Genomic DNA, 15466 nt, shown 5'->3' with positions numbered 1-15466 from the left:
CATGCCTAGTTTCATCTTAAATATGCAGGGGTGGGAAAAGTGCTATATATCAGTGTTTGTCAAGAGCAGGCAAAATAGCATTTTCTTCCAGGAAAAAAAAGGTATTGTAAAAAAGAACTGAAGCTGGGAAATGATTAAGTGTGGGGGCCATGAAAAAAAATGAGTTGGCAGAGAGTTTGGGTGGAATGGTTGTTATCTATATCTTAATTAGGGGAAAGGTGTTATTTTCATGGACTAATTAAAATCCACGTCCTCCTACAAAGTTTTCAAATATAGATGAATCAGAGGCTTCCCAGGAGAGATTTCTCAGTGATACATAATAAATGCCTGAAGCTTTCAAGTCAAATATAAATTCAAGGAAAGTGTACAGCACAGCTGAGAGATGAGAGAAACATGCATCCCCAAGGGAAGTTCTTAAATTTCTTTTAGTATAGAGATTATTTCTCATGTTATGTTTTTATTAAAAAAATGTTGCAGTTGAATGAAATATATCTTGTACTTCATAGACCCTAAAGCTTTTCTAGCAGTTGGACTTGTTTTTTAAAAAATAAATTGCAAGGGTTCCTGGAAAAAAAAAGTCAGCCCATGGAATAGCCCAACAATATTTAAACTCTTTGATAATGCAGTGCATTCCACTCTGTCCATGAATTTTTCAAATCTACAAAACAATTTCATCAATAAGAAGATGCCTATCCTAGCGTGCTCTTTAAAAAAAAATCCAATTTATTCTATCTGCAACCATAAGTAAGAAATAAAAAAGCAACCAATGCTGTTTGCTCCATCTCATATTTAAGGCAGTTTTATTTTTCACATACAAGTGTGATCATGCACCTAAAAAAACTACTTAGATAATTAGACAAAAAATATGTGTCAGAAAATATGTATATCAAAAGTTCGATGATGGAACATCCACAATTAATCTTAAAAATGTGGGAACAATTTCTTGAACATTCAACAGATCCAAAGGTGACAGGTGCTCTGACCACAATTTTTCATCTTGGATTCCAGGCCAGCAATTAGATTTAATAAATAATAAAAGCAAGTTCAATTGGAGGACTTTGAAGCCTATTTAATTCATCTGAGGGTTAAATCCAAATATCATGGCAAATTCCCAGTTTTAATTTTTGAACAAAGTTAAAGGCAAGTTATTATACAAGGACCTTTAAAAAATTGTTAACTGATTTTTGTTTGTAAGGAAAGTTCCTCTAATCCTTTTTTTCTAACCTTCCATGGGGATAAAGCCTGCTGTGTATTTCAGACAAATACAAGTCTGCAGGAGCTGAAGTTTTCATCAAAATAACTATTGTGCCATTGCACCTTAAGTTTTACCCTTTTGGAATGTTTGTCTGTTTGTTTGTTTTTGTTCTATTTATATGGCTGCATTTCATACATGTGACGCTGAGTGGTTCACAGGCTTAAAAACAAAAGCAAACGGTTATCGTATAACAACCAAAATTAAAACTATTTTTAAAAAAACCATTAAGACAGATAGAATTTAACCTGTGGGTGTGTACAATCCATAAAATGACAATACAAGCAGCTAATAGGCCCCAGACCACCACTGTATCCTCAACCACAATGGCAAAGCCATGTCTTCAGATCCTTCCAAAAGGCCAGCAGGGTCACGGGCAGTTTAACCTTGGGGCAATGATGTTCCAAAGGGTAGATGCTGTGGCAAGAAAGCCTTTTCTCCTGGGTGCTATCAGATGACATTTCTTAGTAAAAGGACCCGCAACATGCTCTTCTGCCAGTCCTAATGGAACAAATAGATGTAACCAAGGAGAGCTGGTTCCCTGAAATAACCTGTCCCCATACCATGCACAGCTTTATAGGACATTACCAGCATCTTGAACCTTGCAACATCAGCAAGCATTATAAAAGACATTGGACTTAGTTTCCAGTGCAATTTTATTTCGTATGACTCCTCCAACTGACACCTCTGATTTCTGTAATCTTCCTCTCTGATTCATCATGCAGGAATTAAACAAAGGTACCACCTAAAAAAATAAAAATAAAAAATAAAAATAAAATAAAATGTTGTAGTTTTGTACCTAAGCCACTTTGCAGCCTTTTGTGAGGTGGGAGATGTTCCCTTTCCATGCCATGTACAAAATAGGCTGGCCTGGTTTTTAATTTTAATTTTAGTTCTATCAGCAGCAAGAGAGCCTATGCATGGCACACAGCAATTTAAACTTTAGCAATTTTTTGTAGGTTCCCCCCCCCACAGTGTTCCTAGACAAGGAACAAATTTTTGATAGACTTTTGGCAAAAGAAAAACTTACTACTTAGCACTTAATTCCCTCCTCCCTCTTTTATTGTAATGCCTGTTCCCTTTTTTAAAAAAAACAAGTTTTATTAATTTTCTAATTTTTCCAAATATTTATGAAGCAATGTGGTGATTGGATAGTCAAAAATCCAATGACAAAATCTTTTTGTACAAAGCTCAGGGTACATCAACAAAAATTCCCTCTCCAATTCCCTTAGTCACAATATTAAAATCAAATTAATACATTTCTGGTTGTGACACAGTCAATTAGAGCAATTATCAATACATTTTCACATATACGTATCCACATCCTGTTTTTAAGTTTTATCTAATTTCAATACAGTGCTCCAAATTAGCCTATAGTATCTAAAAAACCTAATTTTCTGGTAACCCACATTTCCCCTATTTCATTATACAGTAATTATCATATCTGAAATACATACATTGTTTATTTAAGTTCATTCTTGTTATATTTCAAAAACATATTCTATGTGTCATCTTTGTAATTCATCAATGATTAACAAAGTATCTTTTGTTGTGTCATTCCAAGTTCTATAACATAATTCAAAGTTATGTTCTAGTAGCTAATTTTCATTCCCTCAGAAATCTAGGTCCTAAATATAAAATCAGTTTATATCTTTTAACAGTTCCCCTTGGCCCATTAAAAGAGATTTTAAGCTTTATTAATACAAATCCCAACAATAAGAAAAAAAAACCCTTTTTTAAATCTAACTCTAGCTTTCTTTTTGTGCCAGGCAGGCTTCCGTATCATTGACTTTAACTTCTCAAATGTATCTCCCTTTCTTCCTACACACATTGTTTGAATCCAGGGAGACCATCCAGTTGTCAATCTTTCAAAGAGAGCGACCCCTTTGTGGTCATTGAATTGTTGCTCTAATAGATCAAATCTCCATGTTTGGCGTAGCATAGTTGTCATTAATTCAGTCTGGTCTTCTTCTTTCAATCCCATCTAGCTTAGGTAAGAGGTCATGTCCTGTGTTATAGTTATTGTTTGGTTGGTTAAATTCTTAATGTACTGTATTTGAAGGCCTTTGGCATCTTCCATCTTAGTATTGGTTTCTTCAGCTTCTGCTGTTTGTTGAATTGTAGGTTTTATAGTTGAAATTGAAGTTTGGGCATCAAGGCTCTCAGTAGATTGTACTTGTTCTTTAAAGTCCGCTATTTTGTTGTTAATTTCCTCCTCATCTGTTAGTTTTTGGGTTGTCAATTCATCGGTTGAAATCAGAGTCTCATTTGGTGAGTTTGTGCTGTCAGATTTGTCTTTCAGTCTGGCTTTCATTTGTTCAGTCATTGCCAGGATTGTTTCAAGTATAAGTTTATAGTCAAGTGGTGGAATATATTCCTCCATTTCTTTGATGTTTACAGATAGGTCCTTAGTGGAGGCTATTTTAATAAGTCAGTGAATGTCCACCTCCACTATTCCTAAAGGTTGTTTTCAGTGACAGGTGTTCCCAATTCTTATCTTTAAAGATAATATCAAGGACAAATCTGTTACAGCCAGATCTCACAATAAAGAAAAGGTTTACTTGCTATACCAGGTTTTGCCACAAGATATCCTCAATAGCATGTAAAATCTTTTTCCAGACTAATATGAGGCTTTTATCCAATTAATCTATTTTTTTCTTTTCCCCTTCTTTCACAGCTTAAGCAGTAAATAGGGTAGTAGGTCCGCACAGAAATAAGAACTTTTTAGTGGCCCCAAAATTCCAGAAGTACAAATAAAGTTGCTTGATTATTTAGCTTAGTCATTTGATTTCTTTTGAGGCTTTAAAATTTTTGGTTCCCCACGTAAGCAGTTGCCAATTTTTCAAGAGGGGGGGAGGAGATTTTCAGAAGAATCCCACAGGAAAGTAATTAGGAAAATGAGAAAGGTAAGGTAAGGTCTCACCTAAATTCTCCAGATTGCTTCGTTGTGCTTGATGGTGATTTTGGCTTTCGGCAGGGAGCAGCTTAATGATCAGCCATGTTGATGGCAAATTTCTTCTTCTTCGGGCCAGAGGAGCTGCTCCGGATCAAATGGAGGGCTGCTGCCCTTCCGCGATCACAGGGAGGACCTCCTCATGGTGGTCGCCCTTCCAGGGCAACTTTTGGAAGAAAGATCAGATGGCGGGGAGAGCGTCCTTCCTGAACATCCACCGGCACCGCACACGGAACCCGGAAGCCAGCACCTGTTCCTTTTTAATGTTTTTTTTTCAGATTTCTTTATGAGCCTGCAAAAAAGTAATATTGCTGCTGTAGTGAGTCAAACCATTAAAGCCCCACATCTCTAATGTGACTCTTAAAGCAGTGGAGATACTTTTTTTTTAATTCCATTTATATCCCGCCCTTCTCCGAAGACTCAGGGCGGCTTACAAGCTTAGCAGTAGCCTTCATTCTATGTATATGCCTGCTTATTAGGGCTTTCACACACACCCCAAGCGGCATTATTACAAAGTCAGCTTAATTGCCCCCGACAATCTGGGTCCTCATTTTACCTACCTCGGAAGGATGGAAGGCTGAGTCAACCTTGAGCCTGGTGGGATGCGAACCTGCACTAATTGCAGGCAGCTGGTGTTACTTAAGGAGGCATTAGCCCACTGCTCCACCAAGGCTCTTTTGACTTGACTTGACCTCTGAAAGCTGGATTGGCTGCAGAATTTTGGATGTTGCAGTCCCAGCAGGCACCAGATACTTACAAAAGGCTGGGACATGTTTACCAAATAATAATATGTGATGCAGATTAGGTGAAGAGTTGTCAGATGGCCCAGAAGTATTGTTGGTTATGGACTTCATAAATCCAAGTGATTGGTCATAATGGCAGTGGAATAACCGGTTATGAACAATGAATTACATGCCAAGTAAAAGTAGCATATATTTCAGATGATCAACACCTTTAATAGTACATCAAACAATCCCCCAATTCTGGGGATTTGACATTTTCTACTAATTTTCTTAAGCTAAATATTTGGCAAATTTGTTCCATTTTAGCTGTCAATTTCTAAATGTGCTTTAGTCAGTTTGACCTATTCTTTCTATTATTTTATTAAATGTTGAGGCAGATGTTCACTCTAGATAAACAATAATGTGTGTTTCTTATCCTTTCTTCTCTCTTTCAGTTCTTCGTGTTTATTTTGCTAATCTTCCTGGCAGAACTCTCGGCTGCAATCTTGGCATTTATCTTTAGAGAAAATGTGAGTATGACGATAATGGAATGTTCTTTAGGAATCTGCAGAATTATATTCAGTTGGACTTCTACTTTATAAATTTGCTGAGCAGTCCTTTGTTCAGGATGCTAAATTATTTCCACTTAGTCTAAGCAATTTGAAACCACCCATTTAAAGTAAACAAACACAGCTTGGGTCATGCATTGATGCTTTATTGGTAGAAGACAGAGCCTGTGTTTCAGGAAAAGTTCATCTTTAAAATTGAATTAGCTTTATTTTGAGAATTTAGGGATTAAACTAGTGGTTTGAGATTTTAAGTGTGCAAATCTATGATCTCTGGGAGAGCATTCCAAGGGCCATATGATACGTTGGACTTTCCCAACTGCATGCAGAAAGATCCCATCTTGGAAATGGACACTAGTGTCCTTAGATGGACTCTCTGTAGATCTGGGAGAACTGCTGAGATTGTTGCTTCTCTAGCAGAGGTGTGAGATTGGTAGAGAGTCTAAATTTCCAGATACTTTCCTTTTAAAACAAACAAACAAAGAAAACACAGCTAAGTGGGCACAGTGTTACTGAGAGAGATTTTACCAATGAAAGAAAAAGGAAAACAGTATATTTGTATATGATGTTAGTAATTATGAAAAAGGCATGTATTTTAAAAAGTAAATGAATGAATAAAATGCAATCCTTTCCTCTTGTCATTACAAATCTAGCAGAGCTTTATATTGGATGATTCCTCTGCTTGGGCTCATTTCATCATTGTATTTGCTCTAAGAAATAATTGGATGTAGAAAAAATTACATGTTTATCCCACCCACTCCAAACTTTTTTTGATAGTGTGTGACAAATCAAATAAATTTAATCATCTTATTTTGCTTTGTAATGTTTATCTGTCCGCTAGTCCCATGGCAAATGTTGTTGGACAAAAGATATGTCAAACTTATGGCGTTGGTGGGGGGGAGATTGAAATTGTTGGGTTTTTTTCTTAATCATAATTGAATAGAATTATGAGTAAGAGTAGAAATAGTATCTACTCTCATGAAATAAAAGATAACAATGAATTCAGTCTGCTATTTCTGTGGTTTTCCCTTTTTCAAATTTTCACAGTTACCCAGATTACTTTGTGGTATTAAATAAATAGGAAAAAGATAACTTGCACAATAGAATATTTAATGGGATTTTAAAAAGTTGAGACTGTGAGTGTGAGAATCAGTGGGAAAGAAAAGAACTAAGAATTATGCCCAAATAATCTGTGGCTTATTTCTCAAGAGTAAGACAATGGTGGATATTCATTTAAACTATATTCTCAAATGATGTCTGCTTGGCTTTTAGCTACTTGTCCTGTAGGACCTAATTGGGAAAAAGGTCCCAGCTGAATATTTGTTTTAGCTTTTTCTATGTTGCAAAACCACTTTAGGAGACCTGTATCTGACCTGGTGCTTTTATTGTTTTTCTTCCTCATCTACTATGGCAGCTGGATTTGCAGCAATATATTTATCCAATTTTCTATTAAGTATGGTATTGATTTTGGTTGTTCCTGGGACAAATATACGGTAGACTTTTATTAGTCGGATAATTGACCGTGTTTCAAAAAACAGTCCACTACATTTAAATGACTAAACATTTGCAAATAGCAGGGAAAAAAAAGTAAAGTAGGCAAGAGCAAACTAAGGAAGAATATCTTACAAGAGAATAGCAGAACTAAGCTCATGGTGAGAAGAATATATTAGTCCTATATCACAAATTATTCTCTTTATAGGGCAGAATAGAGGAGAGAACATCTCATGATTCTGTTTTCTATCCCTATTCTACTGCCACTGAGACTAGCCATGCTAATTAACCACTCTATTATTTCCAGGGGTTTTGTGAGTTCTGAGAATACTAAGCTGTTTGCTTCTTTCCCTCCCTTTGTAGTTCATCTCTTTTCCTCTATCTCTGTCTCTTGCCTGGCCTATATCCTGTTTTGCTAATGTTGATGTTTATTATTAGGTCACGAAAGCATTAATTGCTAACTGAACTGGCACGCATGCTGGTCAGATCTGGCTGCAGGAATTGACCGGAAATGTGCTGTATGCAAAAATAAAACTGGAAATTACTCTTATTCCTGTAGAAGAATTTTACATGGATTTTATTGTCCCAATGAAACCCCATTTCCAAATTTTAATAGAGATCTTAAAGAAAGATGTGAAAAGTTCAGAACAAATATCAAAACAGCCATATCTTTCCGAAGATTAAAAGCACAGAAGGCCTCTTTTGATGATCCCGTAGTTGAAAAGAAGGAAAAGACCAATGCTTTGTAAACAGTTTAAAGGCTTTCCCTTTCTGAACAATGGAGCAAGGAGAGAAACAAGACTGCAGTGACAGTGACTGCTCTATAAATAACGATCACTTCCTGAGCAAATCTGTTATGGTCAATCCAGTCTCTATTTTCTGAATTAGTGACATTCCTTCAGGAGACACAAGTGGAAGACCTCACAGCAAGAGAAAACCACACATGTAATCTGTCAAATTATATCTTTGAATATGACCAACCCAGATACATGCACAGATAGCCACACATGCGCACAAATCAGTGGAGAGGGGCAGGGTTGAGGGATACATTCCTGTGGTAGCAGGAATTGGTAGCAGTCAAATTCAGAGAAAGCAGTTCTGAATCTGTTGCAATATATGGACAGGAGCACCAACCAGCCAAACAAATAATAAAATCAAGATCACCTTTGATGGTAGCAAGTAGATCTGCCCTTTATTACAGGGTAAATATGTGTAGTTATGTGTGTGGGGTTGGGCACAGAATCTGGTTCAAGGATCCTAGCAGCTGCAGATTGCATTTCAAAGAAAGATCTAGTTCGTTTGAGTACTTTAACAACCCAAGGTATAAGTGGAAACATTTTCAAATGCTTTGTAGACTTCATAGTTGTGACTAGGCAGAAGAACATTAGGTCTTAAGAAAATAAAAAGAACATAAAAGAGGATATTAAAATGATTGCAGAGTGAATCCTCTAGGGAATGAATCATCAAAGCAGCAAAAATGCTTGGCAGCCAAGATGATTTGCTTTCCATTGATGGGAGAATTTGATGAAGGGGATTTAAAAATAGTTATGCCACTTGGTAGGTTTGTGTTGGAAGCAGATCTTATTCTACCACTTACAATCCACTTTGTACACAGTTGAATAGGAACTTTAATTTATCAGATTACTATAATGGCGTGACACAGCTTTCCCAATCTAATAATTCAATTATTATTTTTAATGGGAAATTTTAAGAGTGACACTCCAACATACAGTATTTTTCAGGTTGAAATATTGCTGATATTGTAAATTTATATGTTCACTATACCGTAATTATATATAATTGAACAAATGAAATGACTGTAACACTCCTCATTAATGTATCTTTCAAAGCAACCCACTTAAGAGCAATTGAGACTGACTGCTGGTGACTTTTCCAGGCAATAGTATAAAAGTAGTTTGTGCTTGTCTTCTTCTGGAATGTCTGGGTAAAGGTCAAGTAGTGTCTAAAGCACACCCCAAAAATGGTGACCCTCATCAGTGGAACTGAAAATACCACTTCACAAGAGAGAAACAAATGCAGTGCCTGATTATATCTTCAAACCAAATATTTAAAGTTTAGTGATTCACCATGCCAAAGAAAAAAAACTTTTTTAACAATACGGGTTAAAGTTGAACATGGCAGATAAGGACGATTACTAAACAAAGCCCAGAGTGTGGCAGTGAAAAAGTTAAGGGCAGGATAGTTTGGGGAAAAAACTGTTCCTCTTCCCTTGGTGCTTATTATGCTTAATAGTTAATCCAGTTTTAGCCTATTATGCTTAATAGTAAATCCAGTTTTAGCTTAACTGAATATATGAGGGTAGATCTGGAATTTTTAAATCCAGATCTGGAATTTATTTAATAGACCCATGATTTTCTAGCTTAAATACTAGATGAGATGACCTTTCATATTCATTTGGAATGGTTTACTTCAGTTTTTACCAACTATTATTCTTGATTTCTTTTTAAATAAAAAGTTATTTTGAAATAACCAAAAATAAATAGCAGTCTAATGCCTGTTTACAAACGCACAGTAATTAGCAACTCTTTAGTTTTTGACACAAAAGATGGGTAAATTATGGCTGAAGCTTATATTCATTCAAAGAAAGGGGTGTAATGTCTCCTTTACATTGTTAGTTCAGTTCAGAATAATGCACAACAAACAGTATGAATATATTGTAGTCCTGTGCCAGAGCACTTACCCCACAGAATCTGGAACAGGCAAGAATGGTAACTATAGTGATAATATTCTGGAGCACAATGTCTGATTAAATTGAATGGAGGTGAGATGATTGGAGTGATCAGCTCCTAATTAGCACTTCACTATCCTGTATCATATAAACCATTTCCTTGGATTATGGTCAAAGCCAGCCTCTTATGATATTGCAAAGGATGATAGTTACAATGTCTGTACCCAGCTCTTGGGTACCTCCAAATATTCATCTTTAATTAATTTTTATTGCCCAAAATCTCACAATATAGAATTTCTATGTTCTCATATGGGGTTTGCATGTAGTCTGGGGCTTTTCCTGTTTGTTTTTTTTTAAATATTGCTAAGCACATTGATTTGTGCTTAGATTGTAAGCCGCCCTGAGTCTTCGGAGAAGGGCGGGATATAAATGGGATTAAAAAATATAATAATCATATTTTCCTGTGAAAGTATATGAAATTTTAGAGTGGATTGGAATAATTATCGAGGAGTAGGGAGACAACCTCGTTCACCTCGTCTAAAGTAGCCACACTAAAATATGCTGGTAGCCATAGAAAAGGGAAGATAATTAATTGTACTTTGAAATAATAGATCTGCTTTAAAGAACATTAAAATACTCAGATAAGTAGAGAAATTATTTTTTTAATACTGCACTGTTTTTTGTTGATGCATTTTCACAGCCTGCTCTTAATGTCTTCCCAGCTTGTCTTGTGCTATTATGGTTAATGCTGCTCTCTACACAGCCCATCTCCCTCTGAGGAAGAAATAATTGATAAACATAGTTCTCCTTGTTTTGCAGTGGGGTACAATTTCATCTCGTGCAACATCCTGCAGCCAAAATGTTTCCAGCACTACATGGGGTTAAATAATATAGTTAGAATTGAATAATTAATAGCAGAGGGGAAAGAAGAGATTAAGAACCCAAATAGGGAAGGAGAACGATCTGCTCCGCTGAGATTTCAAATGAGACAGTCAGTGGAGCAGGCAAGCAGAGACTCTGTTTCAAATAACTGAATTAGTGGAGTACAGGAACACAGCAGGGAAACAAAACAAAATCGAAAATTTAAATTGGAGCAAGGTTAAGAAGAATGGGATTCAACAACAGGAAAGGCCAGAGCTACACTGGAATTTCTTCCTTGTGCAAAATCCTGCCATGGTGATCATTTTTCATAATGCAATCGCTACTCTAGGCACAGGAGAAACAATGAAAATATTATGCTTAGAAAGTGAGCACAAGGCAACTTGGATGCTTGAGTGGTATGGCACTGTCTGTGACCTACTGGTTATAACCACTGTAGTTTTATATTCCTCAGTGCTGTATATATTCAGTTCGTTTTTCAAGCAAAACAAAAGTGAACTAATTTTGCAAACCTGCTCCAGTTGAAGCACCTTATCTTTATTCTTGTTTACAGGAAGAAAAAAGAATTGCTGTAGGTCCTTTGTCTGCTCCGTATGTCAGACGTCTTATCGGTGAACCAGATCTTAATCCCTTCTAGCCAACTTCACAGTACTTAATAGAAAAACCATCAGCAAAACTATCTCAGGCCAATCAAATTCTTAAAATGAAACTAACAGAAAGATTACAAATTGGAATTTCATGCTAACAGGCTATAGTGTATATCCTTTCAAGGATTTAGGATTTAACTCAGCTTTCCTTAGCCTCTGATTTCCAAATGGGTTACAACTCATAAACCTTTTGACCAGTCTTCTCAAGATCAGGGTGACTGGACGTTCTGTATCTTTTCTCTGGATGACACCAAATTGAGGAAAGGTTTTGTTTTTAATGAAAGAGGTCAGTGTCACTACATCAAAAACTTGGATATGAAATATGTACTGAACTAGACTCCCAGGCTCAAAATCAGTTTTGTTCCTTTTTGGTAGGCTATATACGGGATGTACCAAAATCAGGCCCCATAGGGAAGAAAATGGCAATCAATTTAAACATTTAATGAAATTTAAATAATAGATTTACACACCTAGTACTGTAGAAAAGGAATTATAGGAATTCCAGTAAAGGGTACCCAATGTATAGCATTTATCATCCTGATATGTCATTAAGAAGTAGAGCATATTAAAATAATAAGATATTCTTTATGGTCGAGCTGACCTTCACTTCTGTATATTCTTATAGTCTTCCAAAGTGGGGATCAGGAATACCTCTGTGTTAAAAAGCATTCTATTGAGTGGGTGGGTGAGTGTCCCATCCTTCTGATGCAAGGACACCATTCACTGAAGTTTATAATACATTAAAATTAAATACATTAAAAGAATAACATGAAGCAATCAAATCAAAGTGCCCGCAATAAAGGCCAAAACACAGAAACATTAGAATAAAAAATCCTGCTGAAATAAAATGATTATCAGTATTTGATTAAAAACAGCAAGAGGGAGAGCCAACTTTTATTTTACAGGATAAAGTATTCACTGCACCCAATTTGTTAGTGCAATCACTGAGACAACACTCTTCTGAAAAATGAAATAATTTTATGTCATCTGCATAATAGCAATAGTGCTGATACTGTCTGATGACTTTTTTTTCATGGTTATAACTTGGGAAGTATAGCCAAAGCTGTCAACAACAGTGCCAAATGGAAACTAGAACTGGAACAATTTGAAATGGGGTCTTTTGAATTCATTAATTTATTTTATTTACTGGCCACTTCATAATGGAACTTTTCTGTTCATACTCCCTAATTTATACCTGCCAGACATAGGTCCAGAAGGATAGTATGATCTTGAGAACTCTACTAGAAACAAGATTGCTCACTTTCTAACAAAAAGACCAAAGATGTGTCAATCCCAAATCTAGGTTTAAAATAAAATTGAAACAGATCAAAAGGAACTGAATTCTTCAAGATCTCATGCATCATATAATTTCAAAAAGTTGTGGTATGATTGCTTACTAGTTTGAGATCTACACAACTGTGGTATAGGTCCGCAAATAGGCTTAATATAATTAATAAAAAATGAAGCAGCAGCGGAGAAATCTGTAAAAAAGAACATCTTTGGCCTGTCAATGAGTAGCTTAGTTATGATTCCTTCAAATAAAAGTTCCACCCAGTATATATTTGTGCCCCATGTAATATGCTGTCAGCTATTAGCCCAGATACCTTATTTGTCTTGTTTGAAAATTTGCCAATGGCAGATGTCAGCTTGGTTGTTGATTATTCAACATGCTGGATCCTGACTCCCAAATTTGGGCTCCATGCTGCCACCATATAAGTAGAAACACGTCTGACTAAGTAGAAGGTGTAAGAGCAATAAGACTTCGGTAGAAGGCAAGTATTCACAGAGAGTAAGCATTGCTATAGAGGGCAAACACAATCGTACCTCAAAGCTACAGCTACAGATTCTTTAGAAATGGGAGAAGCAATGAATAAGTGAGAATTCTGTGCAGATAATTGGGAACATATTAGAACACAGAATCAGAGGGCTGGAAGGGACCTCAGACGTCTTCTAGTCCAAACTCCTGCTCAAGGTAGGAGACCTCATACCATAGTGGTCAAATGGTTGTCCAGTCTATTTTTGAAAACCTCCAATGATGGAACACCTACAACTCGGGAGGCAAGCTATTCCATTGCTTAATTGTTCTCATAGTCAGAAACTTTCTTCTTACTTCCAGGCTGGATCTCTCTTTAACAAGTTTCCACCTGTTATGTCAGTAGCTTTAGTGCAAAGAAGGTTCCTTTGAAGCAGGAAGCCGGGGTGCAATTATTGGCTAACGTTGTAACGGCGGAAAGCCCGGGCTTGGGATTGGATACAGTTCAAACGGCTCGAGTATAAAAGCCGGAGTTATTTTGACAGTTGACAGTCGACCATTGTGTATTAATAAACCTTGTTTGCTGTTAAACCTCACTGAGTCATTCGTCTGCCAGAACCTAACAAGTGGCGACGAAGGTGGGATAGATGGCGGACTAGTGAAGGATCGGCGACAACCAGCTGAGCGTAAGGCGGCAAATTTAAAATACACAGTCAACCGCAAGTGGCCGCGGCAGAACCAACAAACCTCCGAATGGCGCAACTCGGTTCTTTAAAAGAATTTGATCCAAACTACCCAGAGGACTGGGAAGAATATGTGGGACAGGTCGAAGCTTTTTTGCTCGTGAACGGCGTAACTGACGACCGAAAAAAGGCGGCTGCCTTATTAACTATCAGTGGCACACCCGTGTACCGGGTTGCCGTGGGACTCTGTCAACCGTTGCCAGTATCAAGCGTTCCGTACGCTGACTTACTGGCCAAATTAAAAGTACATTTTACGCCGAAAAGATCAGAACTCTTTTGGCGGCGCATTTTTGAAAAACGCAATCAGAGACCGGGCGAGTCAATCCAAAAATTCGTTGCTGCGGTCAGAGAAGCAGCGTTACGATGTAAATATGACAATCTAGAAATAAGGATTCGGGATAGAGTGGTGCTGGGCTTGCGAGACGAACAGTTACAAAATCGTATCATCTCTAAGCCCACTGGCGATTTGCAAGAAGTCCTGGACGAACTTTTGACGTATGAATCCACTGGGAACCGAGACCCCCCCCGCAATAGCATGGCTACTTCATCCGAAATAAACTTAGAAAGCCGTGTGGACAGTGGGGAGGTGGACCAACAATGGGAAGCCGACATAGCAGAAGTCACCAGAAGGTTTGGAAAAATGGCGGCTAAACCATTTCGCAGCGAAGGACCAGAACCGAGTCGCCGATTCCAAACAATAGCACCGCAACGTCAACAGAGAGACAATTCAACAAGACCGCGCGACAACGACATCAGATGTGGAAGCTGCGGGGGCAACCACCCTAGAGCAACATGCAGATTCCGCTCTGCTAAGTGCAGATTGTGCCGAAAGACCGGCCACATTCAAGCCATTTGCCGGGGTCGTTCACGCGACAATCGTCTACACGAAATCGACGTTTGGGCCGAAGGTAAGGTAACCCCTTGCTATAGTGGCAATGAGACCCCTAAACCTTTGGCACAGGACCCCAACCGCGGGGAGGTGGCGCGAGTCAACCACATTGGAAAGCCTAAAATAAATCTTATTCTAAGGCCAAAATTAAAAATCTTAGTCCAATTGCAAGGAATTCCTTGCAAAATGGAAGTTGATTCCGGGGCCTCGGTATCAATAATTTCCAACGAGACCCTTAAAATTATCGAACATAAGAGTGGCCAAAGAATTCCACTCAGACCAACAAAAATTCAATTAGCTGACTTCCAAAAAACCCCAATAATTATTAAAGGGAAGGTCAGTTTAAAGGTTAAGTATAAAGGGTTTAATGGCTTCTTAGACTTATTAGTCACCGAAGGCCATAGAACCAGTTTAATTGGACTTAATTGGTTCCCAGCTCTGGGAATTTGGGTTGGGGGAATAAATACCATTAATAATAAAAAGACCCTCAAATCTGTCTGCGATGAATTCGCAGACGTATTTGATGGATCTTTAGGGAAATATAAGGGGCCCCCAATTAACTTTAACCTAGACCCGTCAGTTAAGCCCATCAGGTTTAAGGCCCGTCGGGTGCCTTTTGCCCTGAAGCAAAAAATCGAGGCCGAGCTCGATAAGCTTGTAGGCCAAGGCGTATTAGAACCGGTCGAGGGTGGCTTGTGGGAAACACCAATCGTCACACCCCTTAAACCAAATGGGGATGTGAGGATTTGTGCTGATTATAAAGCCACCCTGAACCTTGGAATGAAAAAGCATGCTTACCCGGTCCCGACGGTGAAACAGGTCCTCGCCACGATCCAGGACGGCGCCATTTTTGCCAAGCTCGACTTGGCGCAGGCGTATTTG

General features: G+C 37.7%; 1 protein-coding gene across 4 annotated transcripts in view; it reads left to right on the top strand.

Annotated features, from left to right (window-relative positions):
* Positions 1-15466, top strand: part of TSPAN18 (tetraspanin 18) — a 198954-nt gene that overhangs the window by 158358 nt on the left and 25130 nt on the right. For all 4 annotated transcript variants that reach the window (XM_081324717.1, XM_081324715.1, XM_081324716.1 and 1 more), the window contains one exon: positions 5383-5457. In XM_081324717.1, the coding sequence (XP_081180843.1) occupies positions 5383-5457 (75 nt within the window). The remainder of the gene's footprint in view (positions 1-5382; positions 5458-15466) is intronic.

Source organism: Vipera berus (assembly GCF_964194415.1).
Source record: "Vipera berus genome assembly, chromosome: 1".
Classification (NCBI taxonomy): domain Eukaryota; kingdom Metazoa; phylum Chordata; class Lepidosauria; order Squamata; family Viperidae; genus Vipera; species Vipera berus.
The sequence above is the reverse complement of the archived record's forward strand: the minus strand, read 5'-3'. Positions and strand labels throughout refer to the sequence as shown.